At 42.9% G+C, this 23,390-nt stretch overlaps 1 protein-coding gene across 1 annotated transcript; it reads right to left on the reverse strand.

The window, feature by feature from the left end:
• Positions 1 to 13,663: 13,663 nt before the first annotated feature.
• On the reverse strand, positions 13,664 to 14,224 carry LOC149401452 (uncharacterized). Its single transcript, XM_089610728.1, has one exon. The coding sequence runs from the start codon at positions 14,222 to 14,224 to the stop codon at positions 13,664 to 13,666; it is 561 nt and encodes a 186-aa protein (XP_089466854.1).
• Between the last annotated feature and the right edge of the window lie 9,166 nt (positions 14,225 to 23,390).

Here is a 23,390-nt window from a genome sequence, read left to right on the forward strand (position 1 = left end):
ACATACCTGAGAGACTGAGACTTCTTGGCTGAGAGACTCACGGCCGGACTTCCTGGTGCAGAGGCTTCGACGGGTCGCACGAGGAAGAGCGAGGCCGGTTCTGCAATAGAGCACACGGGAACACACATAAACACACACCACACGCATAAACACACACCATAAACACACACCACACGGGAACACACACACACACATACCTGAGAGAGTGAGACTTCTTGGCTGAGAGACTCACGGCCGGACTTCTTGGTGCAGAGGCTTCGACGGGTCGCGCGAGGAAGAGCGAGGCCGGTTCAGATCGAGTCTGGCGCGAGGAAGGAGCCTGCAGGCTGGTCGTCCGAGGACTGGTCCGAGGCTGAGAAGTGGTGGCGGTCGGAGGCTGAGAGAGAGAGTGTAGTGGTGGCGGTCGGAGGCTGAGAGAGAGTGGTAGTGGTGGCCGTCGGAGTGGTGGCGGCGACATGGGTGGGAGAAAAGAGAAATCGGAGAGAGAGTTTTTTTTTTGGTGTTTGGCTCGGATAAAATGAAAACCCGAGCGGCTGCATAATTTATACAGACTTTTGAATTTGGGTGCGACTTTGTCGCACCGAATGACACCTTTGGGTGCGACAAAGTCGCACCACCCAATGACCTGTGTCAGTGAATTCAGGTGCGAGAATGTCGCACCCAATGACATTTGTAAAAAAAGGGGGAAGTTTGGCCGCCGAAAAATTTAGGCCATTTAGGTGCGACTTAGTCGCACCTATTACTTTGGAGAAAGTATTGGGTGCGATAAGTCGTACCCAAATTTTCCAAAAGCTTCTCAACGTTCAAGCTTCTAAAAAGGTTAGTAATCTTTTATGTGTTGGAATCGATCTAGGGTTTAAGAAAAAGATTAAACGCTTCGCAAAGCGGCGGAATTTTAAAAATTTTCTTTTTAAGTAAAACTAGTTTTTACTAACCTAGACAAGAGCATATGCATGTAAATAAAAACTAATATGAGCTTTAAAAGTTACTAACCTTTTTGATGCTTGAACGTTGATGAGCCTTTGGAAGGTTGGCAACGTTCGTCTCCCCTCGCAGCACGTCTCTCTTTTCTTTCCTCGGCACCTCGAGCAACCACGAAAGTTTCTATCACTAAATCACTCGAAAAGAAGGAATTAGTGAGTGGGCACTTTTAAACACTACGACTTGAGAACGAGTCTCGAAGTCGCAGAGCTAAAGACTAGGTCGAGTGAGGACCTAGGTGCCAAGACAAGAGAAAACCGAAAATAAACTAGAGAGAGAGAGAAGAGGACTTCGGCCAAGTTCTAGAGAGAGAGTCTCTCAAATCTCTTAAACTTGGATGAATCAATTGTGAGGAAATCGGGCTCCTATTTATAGGAGAGGTCTCACCTTCAATAAGGTAGTTTCCTCTTCTATAGAATATCACATATTCATGAGCAAAAATCCTTCATTTCCCATTCCTTGTTGGGCGCCCAAGGCTGCCTCCTAGAGGCAAGGATTTGTTTCCTTTTTTGTTCCTTGGCTTTCCCTTTTCTCACTTGGCCGAATTTCCCATTGCATGTGTGGGAAATTTGTTTCCTCTTTTTCTTTTGGCAAGTATCTAAATACATTTATGCACAAAATAAACTCTCTTTCCTTGGGTATTATGGGCGCCCATTTCACTTCTAGAAGGAGCTTCTAGAAGCTTCTTCATTTATTCATGAGAACATGAAAAAGGCCCATTAAGAGTTTTCAATAAAATTCTTATGAAATGAAATTAATTCACAAGGCCCAATTAATCATATTATGGCCGAGTGACATTAAGTCATCAAATGAACTTGTCAAAATTTATTGACATCCATTTCATCCTTATGTCTCAAAAGACAAAAATACCCTTTTAACTATTTTCGTTCTTGTTTTGGCTTAGCTTCCAGTTTAACTATTCCTATCGATGTGATTCGTGACAGTGACCTCATGGACCCAAATGAACAAAGCTTTAGCTAAACACTTGGACTCAAAAGTTCACAAACCTTTTCCAAGTTTAGCTTAATGCCAACTGACTCCACTAAAGAGCTGACACTGAAAATCTCTCGGTTCAAATGAATTTATTTTCTACTCAAGAATTCGACCTAATTATGATGAGCGGATCCACTGAATATTATCTATGTTTACCCTTCATGAATGTCATCAGCTAGTCGGGATTTACTAAATTACCATTTTACCCTTCTAGCTGTTATTTCCTCAACTCCTTTGTCGCTTGTGAATAAGTTAGAAACAATGTATTGACGAGGAGCTAACAAGTCACATTGTTTCATCCAAAAGAGTCAAGACTCAATTTGGACACTGGCCAGTTCATTTATTCACACTCCAAGGAACAAAGCATGAGGTGACATACATTGCATTTCAGCAATCTTGTACATGAATTCCATATCTATGAGAACTTCACAAAGTTACTCATGACAGACTCACAACTTAGTACTTCACCAATAGGCCTTGTTCGGAATCACATAGTGAGTCCGAACTTTGACTTTCTCAAATGAGAATACTAAGGTGTGAAATGGCATGTCTCATTTCAGGATTAAGGTAAGCATGATGCAATTCATACATAGTGACTTCGAGACATAAGAGGTTAAATGGTTTGTTCTTATCTTGTCTCTAGAAGTGCACTGGTCAATTCAGTACCTTCGGAAGATACCTAGAAGAACTATAGAGTTCCTAACTCTCAATGCCTCATAACCAGACATCATAGATTCTTCTAACAATCATACTGAGGTCAATAGTCCTTTGACCCTAAGATTGCGAATATATCGTTTTAAGCAAACTACGAAGAGTTTGTTCATGCAAATCTACATTTGTCTCTTCGTAAGTTGTTAAGTTTGTTTATGGACTAAAAGACTATGGTTTTATCATAAAGCTTCAGACAAGGAAGATTGAATGAACGTTTCAACTTTATTAATGAATGAATAGGCAATTACAAGCAAGAGTCTTCATGAGACTTTATTACATCAAATGTTCAAAATAAAGACTACAACTCTTCTTGTGGGCACTATTGACAACAAACTCCCACTTGACTCAAAGAAGGTGTGTGTAGTCCTTCATGCCTAATCCCTCACGATGTTGGTCGAAGACCTTGTTCGCTAGGGCCTTGGTGAATGGATCTGCGAGGTTGTCCACCGTTGAGATCTTCTTCACTTCCACGTCTCCGCGCTGCACGATCTCTCGAATCAAATGGTATTTCCTCTCAATATGCTTAGAGCGCTTATGGCTTCTAGGTTCCTTTGAGTTAGCGACAGCCCCACTATTATCACAATAAAGGGTCATGGGCTCGTCGACGTTTGGAACAACTTCCAAATACTTAAGGAACTTTCTAAGCCATACAGCCTCTTTGGATGCTTCACAAGCAGCCACATATTCTGCTTCCATTGTGGAGTCAGCAATGCAAGATTGCTTAATACTTCTCCACACAACAGCTCCACCATTAAGGATGAACACAGATCCTGAAGTGGATTTCCTGGAATCCTTATCCGCTTGAAAATCGGAGTCGGTATATCCCGTCATAGTCAGGTCAGTACCTGAGTATGTAAGCATCAAGTTCCTAGTTCTTCGAAGATACTTAAGAACATGCTTAACAGCAATCCAGTGCTCGGGTCCAGGGTTGGATTGGAAACGACTAACTACGCCAACGGCGAAACATATATCAGGTCGGGTGCAAAGCATAGCATACATGAGGCTTCCTACGGCAGAGGCGTAAGGAATTTTCCTCATGTCTTCAATCTCTTGTGCAGTCTTGGGAGACTGGTCCTTAGAGAGTGAAACTCCATGCCTAAAGGGTGTTTGACCCCTCTTGCAGTCTTGCATCGAGAAGCGATCCATCACCTTATCAATATAAGATGCTTGAGAGAGCGACAGGGTCCGGTTTTTCCTATCTCGAAAGATTTGGATTCCCAGAATGTATGCGGCTTCTCCTAGATCCTTCATATCGAATTGCTTTGCTAGCCAGACCTTAACCTCAGATAACTTACCCACGTCATTACCAATGAGTAGTATATCATCGACATATAGTACCAGAAACACAACTTTGCCTTCGTGTATTAACTTGTAAACACAAGGCTCATCTATTGACTGTTCAAAGCCGAAGCTCTTTACAGTTTCATCGAATCTAATGTTCCATGACCTAGATGCTTGCTTTAGTCCATAAATGGATTTAAGCAACTCACAAACCTTGGTCTCTTGACCTTTATCCACGAAACCGTCTGGTTGAGCCATGTAAATGCGCTCGTCAAGATTGCCATTCAGAAAGGCTGTCTTGACATCCATTTGCCAGATCTCATAGTCGAGAGCTGCAGCTATGGATAGGAGTATGCGGATGGATTTAAGCATCGCGACTGGCGAGAAGGTTTCTTCATAGTCAATCCCTTCTTGTTGGGTATAACCCTTCGCCACAAGTCGTGCTTTGAACGTCTCAACGTTCCCATCAGGACCCCTTTTCTTCTTGTATATCCACTTACACCCTACGGGTTTAATCCCTTCAGGAAGGTCTACAAGTTTCCAGACTTTGTTGACATACATCGAGTGCATCTCAACTTTCATGGCGTCAAGCCAAAGGTTTGATTCAGAACAAGCCATTGCTTGGCTATAGGAAACAGGATCATCCATGTCAGAGACGGCTACAAGAGAGTCTCCATAAGACATGTACCTGTCAGGCTTTTGAGTAGCCCTCCCACTACGTCGAAGTACTACTTGACGAGATTCTGATGAGTTAGGTTGTGTTTCAGTTGGGGTAAGAATAGTTCTTACAGATGAGGTAGAAGCTTCCTCACCCAACTTTTCTTCAAGCACAATTTTGCTTCTAGGTTTCGCATCCTTCATAAAGTCCTCCTCGAGGAAACGAGCATTCGTGCTAACGAAAGTCTTATCGTCCTCGGGACTATAGAAAGTAAAACCTTTGGTTTCCTTCGGATATCCTACAAACAGGCACAATTCTGACCTACTAGCCAACTTGCTAGTCTTTTGCCTTAGCACGTGTGCAGGGCAACCCCAAATTCGGATGCGGCCAAGATTCACTTTACGGCCAGTCCATCGTTCATAAGGAGTACCAGGAACCGTTTTGGACGGAACTTGGTTCAGAATATAAGCGGCTGTTTCGAGGGCATATCCCCAAAAGGAAAGCGGGAGTGATGAGTAACTCATCATTGATCTAACCATCTCCATAAGAGTTCGGTTTCTTCTCTCTGACACTCCGTTTTGTTGAGGTGTGCCAGGCGCGGTAAGCTGAGAAGCGATACCTTCTTCTTTAAGAAAGTCATCGAACTCTCCAGACATATACTCACCACCTCGATCAGATCGAAGGGTTTTGATCACTTTGCCAGTTTGCTTTTCCACTAAAGCCCTAAAGACCTTAAATACCTTAAAGGTCTCGGATTTGTGTTTAAGCAAATAGACAAACCCATATCTTGAGTAATCATCAGTGAAGGTAACGAAGTATTCGTATCCTCCACGTGCCTGTTGGTTGAGTGGACCACATACATCAGAATGTATTAGTTCCAGCAACTCAGTGGCTCTTCGACCCTTATCGGAGAAAGGTCGCTTAGTCATTTTTCCTTCTATGCAGGATTCACAAGTAGGTAGTGAACCTATTGCAGAGGCTTGGAGTGGACCATCCCTCACAAGTCTCTTAATCCTATCTAGACTGATATGACCAAGTCTTAAGTGCCAGAGGTATGTTGATTTTGTTAGATCGGAGGATTCAGAAAGTTTGATCCTCTTTGGCTCCCTAATTAGATCGTTATCTATTTCGGTGTCTAAGAGAGAAGGTTGAGTGGGATAGATGTAAAAAAGACCATTCTTCATACATGCATCAGTGACGAAAGAATTAGAAAAAGAAATACGAATTCCATTCTTTATAAACTTTAAATAATAATCTTGCTCGAAAAGTTGAGCAACAGATACTAGGTTTTTCCCAAAGGAAGGAACATAATAAACATTATTCAAATTTAAAGTTCGATCTTCAAAAGATAGCGTCACGGATCCCACAGCCTTCGCAGACACCACGCTCTCATCACCCCACTTGAAGCAGAAGTCGCCATCCTCTAAGCTTTTGCTTTTCCTAAAACCAGTCAAGGAGCAGCAAATATGGTTAGTAGCAGCGGAGTCAATAATCCACGATGATACATTATCAGCTACTAAACAGGCTTCAGTAACAAGTACAATACCTTTAGCTTTGGTTTTGAGGTAGGCGGGACAGTTCCTACGCCAGTGACCAGGCTCGTTGCAGTGGTGGCACTTGTCTTTAGACTTGTCCACCTTCGGAGCCTTTGGCGCCTTCTTCTTCGTTTGAACCTTAGGTTGGTTCTTTTTCTCGGCGTTGCGAGGTCTCTTCTTAGATCCAGAGGTGGAGGCAGTAGCATGTACTTCTCCTTGAGCCCTCTTTTTCTTAGTGAGTGCCTCAGCGGTTTGAAGTTCCTTCATGAGCTCGGTAACAGTGTACTCCAGCTTGTTCATGGAATAGTTCAATTTGAAGGTATCAAAGGTTTCGGGGAGAGTTTCCAAGATCATATCTATTTTGGTCTCCCCATCAATCTCAGATCCAAGAATCTCCATCTCGTTGAGATAGCTAATGATCAGCATCATATGATCTCTAACGGGAGTTCCAGCCTTCATACGACAGTTCATGAATTGTCGGACCGCTTGTTGCCTAGCTTGACGTCCTTGCCCTCCAAACATCTCATGGAGATTGTAGAGCATATCGGTGGCAGTTTCGAAATCACGATGTTGTTGTTGCAACACATTGTTCATCGATGCCAAAATATAGCATCTCGCAATCTCATCGGATCGAAGCCAGGCCGCCAGGACGTCTTTCTCCTCTTGCGTCGAATCATCATTCGTTTGAGGACAGGGGGTGGTGAGAACCCATTTGTGCTTGTCGACAGTAAGGACTATGTCGAGGTTACGTTTCCAGTCGACGTAATTGTCGCCTTCGAGTTTATTCGAGGAAAGAATTGTTGAGAGAGGGTTGAGAGACATATTGCCTATAACAGTTGAAACAAGTTTATGATTAGTCTTTGGTTTAGGATTTAAGTTTTATTAAGACTTTTGTAAAACCCAAAGGTGTTATAAACCAAACGATAATTTACTCCCTCAAGAGAAGGCCGCAAAAAATCTCCTTTTATAAGTAAATGACACATCATTAATGCTAAGCCAAGATGTCAGTACATCATTTCGACTAGCCACCTTGTAAATTGGTTTGATCACTCATATCCTTTCGCAGAGCCTTAAGGAAGGATACTAGGGATTGAGCCTAAGTGTGCAACCAACCACTTAGTCCAAAAGATCAGCTTTGAAAAACAATCCCCCAAGGGGAGGCCTTGCCATCATTGCATCACTCTCGGACGTAGCTCATTGAGCAATGATCGAAGCAATAACGCCTTGGAGTACTCACATTTAAGTGAGGGTCGCAAGAGCGGCTCTTAGTCCCACGTTATTGCATCTTTCACTAGTGTTGGGGATCGCGGGTTACAAACAACGAGTATAACCCTCCCACTTAGTTTTTGGAGTTGGTTCATCGACTCTTTTAAGTTCGGAAACAGATTTCCCAGTTAGAGAGCGACGGAGCGGACAACTAGAAGAGAATCCTAGATCGACATGTTCAGAGCAGTATTAGTGCATAAAGGCACAAGGGACATACTCGATCTTTTCCTATTTTCTATTTCGGGAAAGTGCGTGAGGGAAGTGTGAACTTCAACTCACTCGAACACTTGAAAGTTTGAGATTACACATCTTTTTATTTTTCGGTTTTGTCTACAAAGAGACCTCCCACTCAAAATTTCAAGAGCATATAGATTTTGAACATATGTGATATAGATATAGTTTTGAAAACATTTTGAAAATTTATTTGATTTGGATGACAAAATATTTTCAAGTTTGAAAGTGAAAACGGTTTTTCAAAATTCAAACTAGTTTTGTAAAAATTCAATTTCAATTAATCTTTCAAAAAACAAAACTTTTAATCTTTACACATCATGTTTATAATCATATGAAAAACATTTTTGCTCAAGAAAGTTTTCTCATTAGAGTTCTATAACTCATGGTAGTGGGGTTTGAAAATCCGGATTTCTAAAAAAACTGGAGTTTCAGACAGCCGCGCACCTCGGAGTAAAATCGCCATAACTGGCGGCTCCGATGTCCTTTTGAGCCGAAACCGGTGGCATTGGACAGAGGACAGACAGAGCTTTAATTTGATTCAAGAATCATTAAATTTCGATTTCTGAGCAGAGAGTTATGCCGCTTTTAATGCGGGTTTACATTCCAGCTCGAAGAAAAAGAAATAAATTAAAGCTTTGTCCTTTTAGGTGCGAAAAAGAATCGAGTGTAACGGAACGTTTTATGAGGTTGTTTAAAGCTTTTATTTGTGTTTTATTAGCAGGGTAACAACATAGAATAAAAGAAATAACAACATGCATAAAACGATTCAAGTAAATAAACGGAACTAGTAAGAAAATAAAACTAGTCACAAAATTTACTCGAAAATTCTCAAACCTTTAAAACACGTTTTTCAATATATAAAAAATTAAAAACTTTTAGAACTGATTCTAATGTGTTTTAACATCATCCCAAACTCATAGAAAATCAACATGCTTTTTAATTTAAAGACAAGAGCAATAAATTAAAAAAAAATCTAAGATTACAATTCTAACTTGTCACAAAATTAGTAAACTTTCGAAAACGATTTTCAAGCTCATAATTTAAAAAACATGCACATGCATTCCTTTGACCATAGCTCTGATACCATTTGTTGGAATCGATCTAGATTTTAAGAAAAAGATTAAACGCTTCGCAAAGCGGCGGAATTTTAAAAATTTTCTTTTTAAGTAAAACTAGTTTTTACTAACCTAGACAAGAGCATATGCATGTAAATAAAAACTAATATGAGCTTTAAAAGTTACTAACCTTTTTGATGCTTGAACGTTGATGAGCCTTTGGAAGGTTGGCAACGTTCGTCTCCCCTCGCAGCACGTCTCTCTTTTCTTTCCTCGGCACCTCGAGCAACCACGAAAGTTTCTATCACTAAATCACTCGAAAAGAAGGAATTAGTGAGTGGGCACTTTTAAACACTACGACTTGAGAACGAGTCTCGAAGTCGCAGAGCTAAAGACTAGGTCGAGTGAGGACCTAGGTGCCAAGACAAGAGAAAACCGAAAATAAACTAGAGAGAGAGAGAAGAGGACTTCGGCCAAGTTCTAGAGAGAGAGTCTCTCAAATCTCTTAAACTTGGATGAATCAATTGTGAGGAAATGGGGCTCCTATTTATAGGAGAGGTCTCACCTTCAATAAGGTAGTTTCCTCTTCTATAGAATATCACATATTCATGAGCAAAAATCCTTCATTTCCCATTCCTTGTTGGGCGCCCAAGGCTGCCTCCTAGAGGCAAGGATTTGTTTCCTTTTTTGTTCCTTGGCTTTCCCTTTTCTCACTTGGCCGAATTTCCCATTGCATGTGTGGGAAATTTGTTTCCTCTTTTTCTTTTGGCAAGTATCTAAATACATTTATGCACAAAATAAACTCTCTTTCCTTGGGTATTATGGGCGCCCATTTCACTTCTAGAAGGAGCTTCTAGAAGCTTCTTCATTTATTCATGAGAACATGAAAAAGGCCCATTAAGAGTTTTCAATAAAATTCTTATGAAATGAAATTAATTCACAAGGCCCAATTAATCATATTATGGCCGAGTGACATTAAGTCATCAAATGAACTTGTCAAAATTTATTGACATCCATTTCATCCTTATGTCTCAAAAGACAAAAATACCCTTTTAACTATTTTCGTTCTTGTTTTGGCTTAGCTTCCAGTTTAACTATTCCTATCGATGTGATTCGTGACAGTGACCTCATGGACCCAAATGAACAAAGCTTTAGCTAAACACTTGGACTCAAAAGTTCACAAACCTTTTCCAAGTTTAGCTTAATGCCAACTGACTCCACTAAAGAGCTGACACTGAAAATCTCTCGGTTCAAATGAATTTATTTTCTACTCAAGAATTCGACCTAATTATGATGAGCGGATCCACTGAATATTATCTATGTTTACCCTTCATGAATGTCATCAGCTAGTCGGGATTTACTAAATTACCATTTTACCCTTCTAGCTGTTATTTCCTCAACTCCTTTGTCGCTTGTGAATAAGTTAGAAACAATGTATTGACGAGGAGCTAACAAGTCACATTGTTTCATCCAAAAGAGTCAAGACTCAATTTGGACACTGGCCAGTTCATTTATTCACACTCCAAGGAACAAAGCATGAGGTGACATACATTGCATTTCAGCAATCTTGTACATGAATTCCATATCTATGAGAACTTCACAAAGTTACTCATGACAGACTCACAACTTAGTACTTCACCAATAGGCCTTGTTCGGAATCACATAGTGAGTCCGAACTTTGACTTTCTCAAATGAGAATACTAAGGTGTGAAATGGCATGTCTCATTTCAGGATTAAGGTAAGCATGATGCAATTCATACATAGTGACTTCGAGACATAAGAGGTTAAATGGTTTGTTCTTATCTTGTCTCTAGAAGTGCACTGGTCAATTCAGTACCTTCGGAAGATACCTAGAAGAACTATAGAGTTCCTAACTCTCAATGCCTCATAACCAGACATCATAGATTCTTCTAACAATCATACTGAGGTCAATAGTCCTTTGACCCTAAGATTGCGAATATATCGTTTTAAGCAAACTACGAAGAGTTTGTTCATGCAAATCTACATTTGTCTCTTCGTAAGTTGTTAAGTTTGTTTATGGACTAAAAGACTATGGTTTTATCATAAAGCTTCAGACAAGGAAGATTGAATGAACGTTTCAACTTTATTAATGAATGAATAGGCAATTACAAGCAAGAGTCTTCATGAGACTTTATTACATCAAATGTTCAAAATAAAGACTACAACTCTTCTTGTGGGCACTATTGACAACATTATGCTCATATTAGTTTTTATTTACATGTGCTTGCTCTTTGTCTAGGTTAGTAAAACCTATTTACTTGTAAAAGAAATTTTTTAAAATTCCGCCGCTTAACGAAGCGTTAAACTTTTTCTTAAACCCTAAATCGATTCCAACAATTCCTCCTCCTTTTTGTAGTAGCTTTTCGGGGAAAAAGTCTCGAGTTCTTGTCTCCACGCCATCCTACTCCGTTGCCTCCAATAAAATTCATCCTTCTCGAGAAGCCCATCAAGGGTTCGTTGTTCCCGAGCTAAGTCTCCCTGATCCCCTCTGAAGCTTCTATCCCCGGCCCAGTTGACAATTCTCTTTTGTCTCTCAATCTTGTTTGTAAGCTCCGCCTTCTTTCCGGAGTTCCATCACACGAGTTTTTCCTTGCATCTTCTTAAGGAGTCGAGCAACGTGCAAGGATCCCCGGAGCTGCCCATCCCCTCTCATTCCTTCCTAATAATGTCTCCACACTCCACTTCGTCGCACCAAGCTTCTTCGAAGAAGAACCTTTTAACTCTCCTCTGGTTGTAAAAATCATTAGTGCCCTTTGGAACCACGAGAAGCAGGTGATGGTCCGAATTCCAATATTAAAGATGACGGACCTTCGCCACCGGAAACAGCGCTCTCCAGTCCGAATAAACAAGACAACGATCAAGTCTCTCCTTGATGCTATCTGGCGACGAGCTGTGATGCCACGTAAAAACACCACCCTCGAAACCCAAATCCTCAAGTTCACAATCATCCATTAAGTGTCGGAACGACTCAAGAAGGTAAGAGTCTCGAGTCCTTCCGTCACTCAACTCGCTATTATCTGCCACCTCATTGAGATCTCCTCCAACGAGCCATGGCCCATAGTGCGAGGCCATCAATCGTCGAATAAGGTCCCAAGAGTGTTTCCGGTTAGCAGCCACTGGATCTCCGTAGATGCCCATAAATCTCCAACAGCCATCGTCCTCATCGCAAACGGCTCCCTTGATATGGAAACGCGAATACGACCCGAGAGTGAAACGAATCGTATCTGTCCACAAAAGCATAAGATCACCGCTAAGACCCAAGCGATCCACCACAAAGAAATTTTCAAAACCCAACATAACACGAACTCGTTCAGCCGAACTACTGTATGCTTTGTTTCAGACAATAAAATCAAGTCGGGTTTAAACTTTTGAGAATGCGACTGAAGAGCTCTCTTCGTCTCGGGGTTGCCCAAACCCCGGACGTCCCATAGCAAAGAAATCATTGCTCCCGGTAGCCCTCGTCACCACGGGTCACCGCTTCAATCGTAGAGGATTTCTCAACCGAATCCATGATCGCAGAAACGGCTGAGAATGTGGATCTGTGCGGGGCAGGGATAACAAGCTCCTGTGACTGCCCCCCAATGGACACAAGACCCGCGTTTGCGTGGGTCTCGAGCTTGATGACAAACTTCTCGTCATTACCCGCAAGATTAGTGATACCTCTCCTCTTCGCCACTTTGGAGAGGCTGCACTCATCCTCCGAGCCTTCCTGAACTTCCATGTCGTGGTGGTGAGCCTTCTTTTCTTGTATAGAACTAGCAGTCGGGCGTCTAGCTCTTTTCTTCCAAGTTGCGTGCATAACCTTCGAGACGCAGACCAGCTCCGAATCCTCATGAACACCGGTACCCTGGTCTAAGTCACCCTCCAATGAGCCTCTCTCAAAACCAGCAAGAATGGCTCCAGTCGTAGCCGAGAAAACTCCTGAAAAACCGCAACAGTTTCCAGAAGTCCACCCCTGGCCAGCATTCTCCGACGTTGGGTCACCGGTGTTAGCTGCTCCGCCAAAGGCTCCCCCCAGGGGTGAGGTGATTGACGAACCAGGAGCAGAATGCGAGGCGATCTGTTCGCGGGCCTTGCCCAATCTCGTAGAGCCCAGCTCGTTTGGATGAGGAAGCCAGTCTGAGAGAAGGACGAAAAGGTCTTCAGTTTTTCCTTCATAGCATTACTCAATTGTCGTTTGAACGATCCTGTCATTTTCCTTCTACCCACACTTTCCAACCCTTTCTCATCATCATGCGACATATCACTAATCTTGGGACTACGCGGCCTACCCAACATCGAGGTAGCAAACACTGGAGGCATGGGTGTGCTCCTTGGAATTGGGCCCTCAGCCACCGTCTTTAATTTCGTTGTTTCCCGAGGTGTAGGCGTCCATCCAACGGTCGGGGGGGAGAGGGTTTCGGATTAGCGATCAGCGTCATCGTGGACAGGTTCACCGTCGTGGTTCCAGTGGAAAAAGGGGTTTGGGTGGCCTGGGTCGTCGGCTTCGGAACACCATACGCATGGGGATCGTCGTCAAGGGGCATGGGGTCCTTTGCCTGAGGGACGGCGGTAGGAGGTAGGTTCATCGCCGACTCATATAAGTGCCAAGGGGAATGACGGTTATCTCTGCTAATTCTGCAACCAAACACCGAAAGCTCCTTCTTTTTGGTCTCGCTTTCTTCTTCAGATGCCCTCCTTGAAGATTCCCCTCTCCTTTTCCCATCAGTTGTGCTCACCGAGAACCGAAGAACAGGCGAAGCAAGTCGATTTGGGACCACTCCAGCCATAAAGCTTCCATAGCCAAAGCCCTCCATCGGCTTTTCCTTCGGAGCATTAGTCAGTGTGCAAGAATCCCATTGGTGACCAATAACGCCACAGTGAAAACATAGAAGAGGGAGTCTCTCGTATTTCACTTCGCACCAAATATTATCAGCTTTTGCCCCTAGCTAGACGGGGAAACCTCTGCACAAAGGTTTAGATATGTCCAGGGCTATCCGAGCACGAATAAAACTGTCACGAATCCTCCCACGTTGATCCGTGTCAACTTTGAGCACTTTCCCAATCTTCCCACCAAGCATCACACCCAGCTTGGCCGATGTCGCAATCACCGGTAGTCCATGTATTTGTGTCCAAAAACAGGTACTCATTAAGGATCTCGGGCCCACACAGTCCCCAGTCATCGGGTCCGAGAGACAAAGGAGAGACTTGTCAAAGAGCCAAGGTTCGTTGTCCAACATTGTCTCTTTCTCGTCCTTACTTCCGAAGCTAAACTTCAACACCGAGTATTGAAGCTCGCTAATCTCCAACCCCTTCTTGACGTTCCACAGGTTGCCCATAACAGATTTCAGAGCCCTCATGTTATAGGATTTGTCTGTCAAGAGCTTGCCAAGGAGTAACGAGCCCGCATCTTGACGCCCTTCCTCAAGATAATCTTCGTCGATGGCCACCACCTCAGCTTCATCTTCAGTGACGTTGAGCTTCTGCCACTCGTTGCAAAGATCCTCCATACCTTACCAAGAAGATTGCTCCACGCAGGGAAACTCCACGAGAGCTCAAGAGAGCTAAGAGAAGGAGATGAATCAGAGGCAGGAGACCGATCGCCGACGTTCGGAGGCGACGGAGATTTTTCAATCGAGAGGTAGGTCGTATATTCTTGTTAGACGATTGTTTTGATTTTTAAAGTATTTACAGAATTGCCCAAAATATCACAGTGAATTAAATATGCATGTATGTGAACTTATTTTTCAGTGACTTATTAGTTCGATTATCATAACCTTCCAACTTTTATTAAAGGAGAACTATAGCTAAATGTGTTTGGAGTGACATTACTTTTGTAATTAATGTGTAGAATTACCGATATGTATTTAATGGTTGTTGTCGCACAAAAATGAACAACGATTAAATACCTCGGGTGTTTCGATCCAAGGCCGGACCAAGTGACCGCGCCCGGGCCAAAAATGGGAGCTCGTAGACCGAGCTGCACCCTCCAGACCCTGAGGTGTGTTTTGGGGGGTGTGACCGTGCCAAAGGTTGGATGCCTACGTACCCTTTAGTCGGGATCAGGTCAGAACGTACTTCAATTTGTGTATTGGGGGCTATCTTGGGCTCGGAGGCTTGAAAATCCAAGGCTTTAGAGTAGGACCCAGCTCGTAGCTTCTAGTGAAGAATTTAGAGGGGTCGCTTGCCTCGTAGCTCGGAGTTCTAGCTCAAGGGCCAAGAAGCAGGAGAGCAGTGTGTACTGCAGAAGCTCGGGTCGCAGAAAAGGAGCGCGCTCCCTCTCGTGGAGGGGGGTCCTTGTATTTCTGAGTCGAGGGAGGAGGATCGCGCGCTCTTGGAATGTCATAAGAGTGCGGGAGATGAGAGAATTCTCGAGTGAGAGAGAAGTGTTGTGTGAGAATTGGGATCATTTTCCCTCCCCCTAAGGGGGGGAATTTATAGCGTTTAGAGGAGGCCTTGGGCCGGCCCCCTCAAGGACCACCGGGTGGCCGCGAGCGGGGCGCCCGAGGCATGACGCCCGGACGGGCGCAGGGCGCGCGGGGCGTGACGCTTGGCCGGGCGTGGGCTGTATGGAGCAACGGGAGCGGCCGGGGGAGCAGGAGCGGCCGGCCGAGGCAGCAGGGCACTCGGCCGGGGCAACAGGAGCGGCCGACCGAGGCAGCAGGGCGCTCGGCTAGGGCAGCAAGCACGCGCGGGAGTTGGGTGGCCGGGAGCGCAGACACGCGTGGGCACGGGTGCGGGCCGGGTGGCCGGCAGCGTGGGCACGCGAGGGCCAGAGGGCCGGGGCGCGAGGAGCGCGCACGGGCCAGAGGGCCGGGGCGCGAGGAGCGCACGCGGGCCGGAGGGCCGGGGCGCGAGGAGTGCACGCAGGCCGGAGGGTCGGGGCGCGAGGAGCGCACTCGGGCCGGAGGGCCGGGGCGCGAGGAGCGCACACGGGCCGGAGGCGTGAGGGCGCACATGGCTTGGGGCGCATAGCAGGGGGTGTGAGACGCGCACGGCCGGCGGCGTAGGGCGCGCACGGGCCGGCGGCGTCGGGCACGCGTAGGCCGGAGGAGAGAATGTAGAGAAAATGTCCTCTAAGAAATTCTCTTGAGAGAAAGTTGTGTCCTTCCCCCCTCAAGTGAGGGGGCATTTATAGGTGTGGGGAAGGCCATGGGCCGACCTTCTTGGAAGCCCACAGAAGGGCAAGGCGCGGGGCGCACATGGCCGGCAGGGCGCGGGGTGCGCATGGCCGGCAGGGCGCGGGGCACGCATGGCCAGCAGGGCATGGGGCGTACGTGCCCGGCAAGGCGCGGGGCGCGCATGGCCGGCAGGGTGTGGGCCGCGCATGGCCGGCAGGGTGCGGGGCGCGCATGGCCGGCAGGGCGCGGGGCGCGCATGGCCGTCAGGGCACGAGGCGCGCATGGCTGGCAGGGCGCAAGGTGTGCATGGCCGACAGGGCGCGGGGTGCGCATGGTCGACAGGGCGCGGGGCGCATATGCCCGGCAAGGCGCGGGGCGCACGTGCCCGGCAAGCCGCAGGGCGCGCATGGCCGGCAGGACATGGGGCGTGCATGGCCGTCAGGGCGCGAGCGCGCATGGCCGGCAAGGCGAGGGCACGCATGGGCCGAGGAGGCCGGGGCCCGTTGGGTGATCCGGCCGGCGATGCCCGGCCGGCCTCGAATTGTTTTTAGATTTTCGGTTTGCTGAAAACGACCGACAACAATGGTGACCGAATGCCAAAGAACAAGTATTCGAAGCATTGGAAGGGACATAATAGGGTGTACTTAATACAAACAGAGCTTGAAAAAGAGGAAGAATCTAAATCCAATATTGATCGGAAAGATAGATTCTCATTTATTGATCAAAATGAAGTCTTACAATGTTATATATCAAGCTGAGACGGTTATAATAGAATTCAACCAAATAATCGATGATAATAACATGACACATTATTGAGTGAACTCAGCTGAGATAAATGAGAGATGCCACATAGGCTTACAGTTAGGACTTTGACTCTAATAGACCCCCGCAAGATGGAGTGTAGACATCTTGGACATAAAACCTCGTAGAAAGTATGCTGGTAAGGCTTCGGGCTTCAGTGAAGATGTCGGCGAGCTGGTTGTAAGTCCATTTTGGAAGAAGTTTCAGCTGTCCCAAGCGTAGCTATCACGAAAAAAATGGCAATCAACTTCAATGTGTTTTGTGCGCTCGTGAAATGTAGGATTAGTGGCTATGTGTATAGCAGCTATGTCGTCGCAGAATAGAACCGCCGACGAAGATTGTTGCACACTAAAAGTTGCTGAAGCCAGACTGTACCAGAATATTATAAACGTTGGTTAAGCTAGATCAATTTGCTTGAACCTAAAGTTAGGGTTCTATAGTCAGCCTCAGCAGATGATCGAGATACAGTTTGTTGTTTCTTCGATTGCCAAGATATCATTAAGTCTCCAAGAATAACACAAAATCATGTAACTAAGCGTCTAGTATCAGAGCAAGTGGCATAGTATGTATCACTGAACGCTCTGAGTTGTGTGGATGAGGATGCAATGAATAAAACACCCAGGCCTGGTTGATGCTTGATGTATCTCAAGAGATGATGAGCCGCTTCAAGATGAGAGTTTGTCAAAGAGGAGATAAATTGACTCAACGTATGAACGGTGTAGGTTATATTTGGGCGAGATATGGTGAGATAAAGCAGATAATCAATGAGCTAACAATAGTGTGTACGATCAGACAATGGTGACCCGGAAGTGGCACTGAGACTGGTCTTGGGGCACATGGGTGTGGACAATGGCTTGCACTCCAACCAATGTCAGAGAGCAGCTGCGCATATTGCCGTTGTGAAAAAACAAATCCTAATGACAACTGAGCAACCTCAAGCCCCATGAAATATCTCAAAGTGCCTAGATCTTTGAGTTTGAAGTGTTGCTGTAACAACACTTTCATCTCAGCTATATCTTTGGCACAAGGACCTTCCACTATGATGTCATCTACATATAACAATACATCAACAAAATTCTCTCCAGAACCACGAGTGAATAGCAAGTAATCCAATTTGGATTGCTGAAAACCATACATCACAACAGCTTTAGTGAACTTAATGTTCCATTTCCTTGAAACATGTTTCAAACCATAGATTGATTTGTGAAATTTGTAGACAAGTTTGGCTGAAGTAGATGATGAACCCCTGGTGGTAAATAACCATGTGGCAGTTTCATGTATACTCTAACATCATCTTGAGATCATCTGGGCAGACACTTTGTTTATGTTGAATGTAGCTCTCTTGACATCATCTTCAGTGAGATCATAGAGATCAGCAGTCTTTTTAGTCTTGCCAATCGTTTTCTTGCGATGAATATCCTAAATTATAAATCTGTCACTTGAAAAAATGACCACAACATCTGGTGTAAATGTTAATTCATTCATTGACATGAGATTGTATTTGAAAATAGGGACCAAAATAACTTCTCTCAATGTTAGATCATTATTGATTATGACATCTCCACATAAATGCACTTCTATACTCGTGTGATTAGGCAAAGTCATTGTTTAATTTTGTTGGAATAGATCTAGGATTAAGAAAAGATTTATCGCTTCTAGCAAGCGGCGAAATATAAAAAATTACTTTAAAAACACGTAAAACGTTTTTACAACCTAGACAAAGTTCATCAACATATAATTTAAATTTTTAAACTACATTTAGTTTTTACTCGGTACCAACCTTGAATTGAGCTTGAATGTTGAGAAACCTTAGGAAAGATTGAAACGCTCGCCTCCCCACGCAGCTCGCCTCTCCCACTAGTCCTTTTGAACCTGTGAGTAACCACAAAAGTTTCTACCACTAGAGTCTTTGAGTATGGTTAGGATTTAGTGTGTGGGCACTTTTAAACACAATGACTCAAGAACAACTCTTTGAGCCAAAGAGCCAAAACAAATGCTAGGTCTAATGTGTTGTGAATAGTGAATGAGGTGGGGTATTTATTGATGGTGATTGATGCACCTTAAATAACCAATTAAATGCGGAAAAGAATAATTACGCTAACAAGAGCTAATTATTAACATGGTTATTAAACATGATCTAGATTATTTAATTAATTAATCATAAGAAACTTCATCAAGCAACCATATCATATAAAAGACGAGTTTAAGAAAACTTACAGTTTTAGGCTCACGAACTGAAAGCTTTCACAATCCATCTTCGTCTTAAACGTACAAGCCTCCACACAATCAGATCTGGAACTGCTCCTTCAAGGACTCGATTTGATGACATCAAAGTCTTCCGAAACGTAATCTTCGAGGAAGTAAGACAAACGAGTGGGCTTCGTTATATCTCACTAGATCTAGAAACGGGGTGTTTATGATCTTTCTCTCTTATTTCTAAGAATGGAATTGAATAAATTCTGAGGGGAATGAGTAGAGGAATTAGGTTATCACACTTATGGGAGAGAGACCACGAAATTCCTTGACAATTCAGTTAAATTTTGATTCACATCAGCCCTCTATTTATAGCAGTTTAAAAGGTATCTTTCTATAATATTCCAGAATATTCTAAAAGATATTATTTCATTTTATTATGTTCACACTAGTGGATTAAATCTCAGCCATTGGATCTCAACAAGTGAATCCTATTTTTTCTCTCACCCATCGGATCAGCATCTAAGATTTTATTTTATACAACAATATAAAATAATTTGCTATTGAGAAAATCTAGGAAAAAAAATTCTCTTAGATTTTCTCCTAAATATCCTTCTAATATTTAGCCTAAATATTAGGAGAGAATATAGGAGAATATATCACCTATATTTTAGGAACAGAAAAAATACTGGTTACCACACTAGTGCAAAAAACGTCCAACACCGTAGGGGGGTAGGCGAATTTTTTGCTTTTTCAAGGCCCAATAGATTTAAGCCCATTAAACACTTATTTACTTGTCCAACAATAAATAATAAGTTTATTTACTTGATCTAACAACAAATAAACAGCATTGCAATAAATATTTATTTAATTCCCAAAATACCATTTTTGGAATTTAATGTTGTCAATCACTATTACAGCAAGTGAGATTATAATAATAATACATACTATTATATTAACGTTCTTATCCGCCTTTATCGAAGTTGTATCGGGGACGATAGACCTAGTAGTAGAAGCTTAACAAATACGATCAAAAAGACGAAAAAAAGTCGTTTCTCTTTTTCGATCGATTCGTCTAATCTTAGTCAATACTCCATCGTGTAAGCTAAGACTGAAGTCTCCTTTAATACTAGAATTATATTTACTCATCGTAATGAGTGTGCACTGATTTAGTAAGTATGTGATCATGACCCTCCAGGTTCTGCCCGTATCGAGATATGTCAATTTGTTTTGCTATACCTTTGTCGTTACATATAAGCCCTAAGCATCGTTGCTTCCCTAGCGAAAGATTCAACCGAACGTAAGCCAACTTCGGAGGTGTGCACAATCAATCGGTTCTGGAATCAACCCTTAGGTGAGAGAACATTAACCTTCTTTCAGGAAGGCTAGATTCCGTAACTGTAAACCAATTTCTTCTAAAATCATGTCTCGAGTATGCAAATCATCCATTCATTCAACCTTCATTGGCCTTTAACATAATGAATCAAAGAACCCGGTAACACAACCTAGAAGTCCATGATCACTTCAGGATTAAGATCAAGCGTCACTGTGACCATCATTTGTGACCCTGGCTAGTGTGTCATAACGGTCCTTAAACGACACATCTACAGGAAAGGTCTGTCAGGGTCGTACATTTACCACAACTCCAGAATGCTCCCACTAAGTGATCAACCTTCACTTGTGTTCCACATATATAACTTTAGATAAGGCTTTCCATGCACATATCAGTCATCGACCAAGTTTTAGTTCACCGCCCGATCTCAGATGCCCAGCATGCGATTCAGTTTGATACGAAGACTATGGATGATAGTTGTTATTGATTCTGAATGTTATCAGACCTCAACCCACTAATCATATGATGTTAATAAAGTAACTTCTTCACTTATTTAGTAATCATCATCTTCTAGTGGGCAATATTCCTAACATTTATAGGAGGAGGATTTCCTTGAAAAGGTAGTTTCCTTTTCTCTATTGAGTATCACATATTCATGAGAAAAATCTTCATTTCCTCTATCCCACCTTGCATGTCCAAGCCTCTTGCTTCTAGAATCAAATTTGTTTCCTTTTGTCCTAATGGACAAAATTACCCTTTAGACAATTTTCGTAAAACTTGTCTAGTTCAACATTTGAACTTGTTTTGACTTAGCTTTCTTGTTTAACTAATCCTATTCTAAAGACTTGTGGTAGTGACCTCATGGATCCAAATGAACAAAGCTTGAGCTAGCATACTTGGACTCAAAAGTTCACATACCTTTTCCAAGTTCTAGCTTAATATCAACTAACTCCATTAAAGAATTGACACTGAAATCTCTCGGTTCAAATGAATATATTTTCTACTCAAGAATTCTACCTAATTGTAATGAGTGGATCCAGTGAATATTATCTACGTTTACCCTTCATGAATATCATCAACTAGAAGGGATTTACAAAATTACCGTTTTAGCCTTCTAGTTGTTATTTTCTCAACTCCTTCGTCGCATGTGAATAAGTTAGAAACAATGTATTGACGAAGAGCTAACAAGTCACATTGATTCATCCAAAAGAGTCATGACTCAATTTTAACAGTGGTCAGTTCATTTATTCACATCCCAAGGAACAAAGCATGAGTGATATACATTGCATTTCAGCAATCTTGTACATGAATTTCATATCTATGAGAACTTCACAAAGTTACTCATGACATCTTCACAACTTAGTACTTCACCAATAGGCCCTATCAAAATCACATAGTGAGTTCGAACTCTGACTTTCTCAAATGAGAATACGTAAGCTGTGAAATGGCATGTCTCATTTCAGGATTAAGGTAAGCACGATGCAATTCATACGTAGTGACTTCGAGACATAAGAGGTTAAATGGTTTGTTCTTATTTTCTCTCTAGAAGTGCACTGGTAAATTCAGTACGTTCGGAAGATACCTAGAAGAACTATAGAGTCTCCAACTCTTAATGCCCCATAACCAGACATCATAGATTCTCCTAACAATCATACTAATATCAATAGTCCATTGATCCTTAGATTGTGAATATACTTTTTTAAGCAAACTATGAAGAGTTTGTTCGTCCAAATATATATTTGACTCTTTATTAGTTGCTAGGTTTGTTTAAGGACTAAAGACTGTAGTTTATCGTAAAGTTTCAAACAGACAAGGAAGAATGAATGAACATTTCCACTTTTATTAATTATTTAGGAGTTACAAGCAAAAGTCTTCGTGAAGCTTCTTTACATCAAATGTACATAAGTAACAACTACTACTCTTCTTGTGGGCACCATTGACAACAAACTCTCACTTGACGCAAAGAAGATGTGAGTAGTCCTTCATGCCTAATCCCTCCCGATGCTAGTCGAAGACATTGTTGGCTACGGCCTTGGTGACTGGATCTGCTAGGTTATCCACCGTTGAGATCTTCTTCGCCACCACGTCTCCACGCTGCACGATCTCCCGAATCAAATGGTATTTCCTCTCAATATGCTTAGAGCGCTTATGTCTTCGAGGTTCCTTTGAGTTAGCGATAGCCCCATTATTATCACAATAAAGTGTCATGGACACGTCGATGTTTGGAACGACTTCCAAATACTTAAGGAATTTACTAAGCCATACAGCATTTTTGGATGCTTCACAAGTAGCCACATCTTCTCCTTCCATTGTGGAGTCAGCAATGCAAGATTGCTTAATACTCCTCCAAACCACAGATCCACCATTTAGGATGAAAACAGATTATGAATTGGATTTCCTAGGAATCCTTATCCGCTTGAAAATCGGAGTCGGTATATCCCGTCATAGTCTGGTCAGTACCTGAGTATGTAAGCATCAAGTTCCTAGTTCTTCGAAGATATTTAAGAACATGCTTATCAGTAATCCAATGCTCGGGTCCAGCGTTGGATCGAAAACCGCTTACTACGCCAACTGCAAAGCAGATATCTGGTCCAGTACAAAGCATTGCATACATGAGACTTCCTACGGCTGAGGTGTAAGGAATCTTTCTCATGTTCTCAATCTCTTGTGCAATCTTGGGATACTGGTCCTATGAGAGTGAGATTCCATGCCTAAAGGGTGTTTGGCCCTTCTTGGAATCGTATCGAGAAGAGATCCATCACCTTATCAATATAAGATGCATGAGAGAGCGATAGAGTCCAGTTTTTCCGATCTCGAAAGATTTGGACCCGGCTTCTCCTAGATCCTTCATATCGAATTGCTTTGCTAGCCAGATCTTAACCTCAGATAATTTACCCACATCATTACCTATGTGTAATATATTACCGACATACAATACTAGAAACACAACTTTGTCTTCGTGTATTAACTTGTAAACACATGGCTCATCTATTGATTGTGAACACTTTCGTAGTAAGTATGTACGAAAGAATCTTTCGATGGGGAAGCAATGGTGCTTAGGGAACATATGCATCAAGAAAGGTATTACATAATAATTGACTTTTCTCGATGCGGGTTGTGTTGTCAATGGTGCCCACAAGAAGAGTTGTAATCTTTATATTCTACATTTGATGTAATAAAGTCTCATGAAGACTCTTGCTTGTAATTGCTTATTCATTAATAAAAAGT

Source organism: Urtica dioica, chromosome 4 (assembly GCF_054948205.1).
Source record: "Urtica dioica subsp. dioica isolate 48M chromosome 4, U.dioica_male_clone48M_v1_H2, whole genome shotgun sequence".
NCBI lineage: Eukaryota > Viridiplantae > Streptophyta > Magnoliopsida > Rosales > Urticaceae > Urtica > Urtica dioica.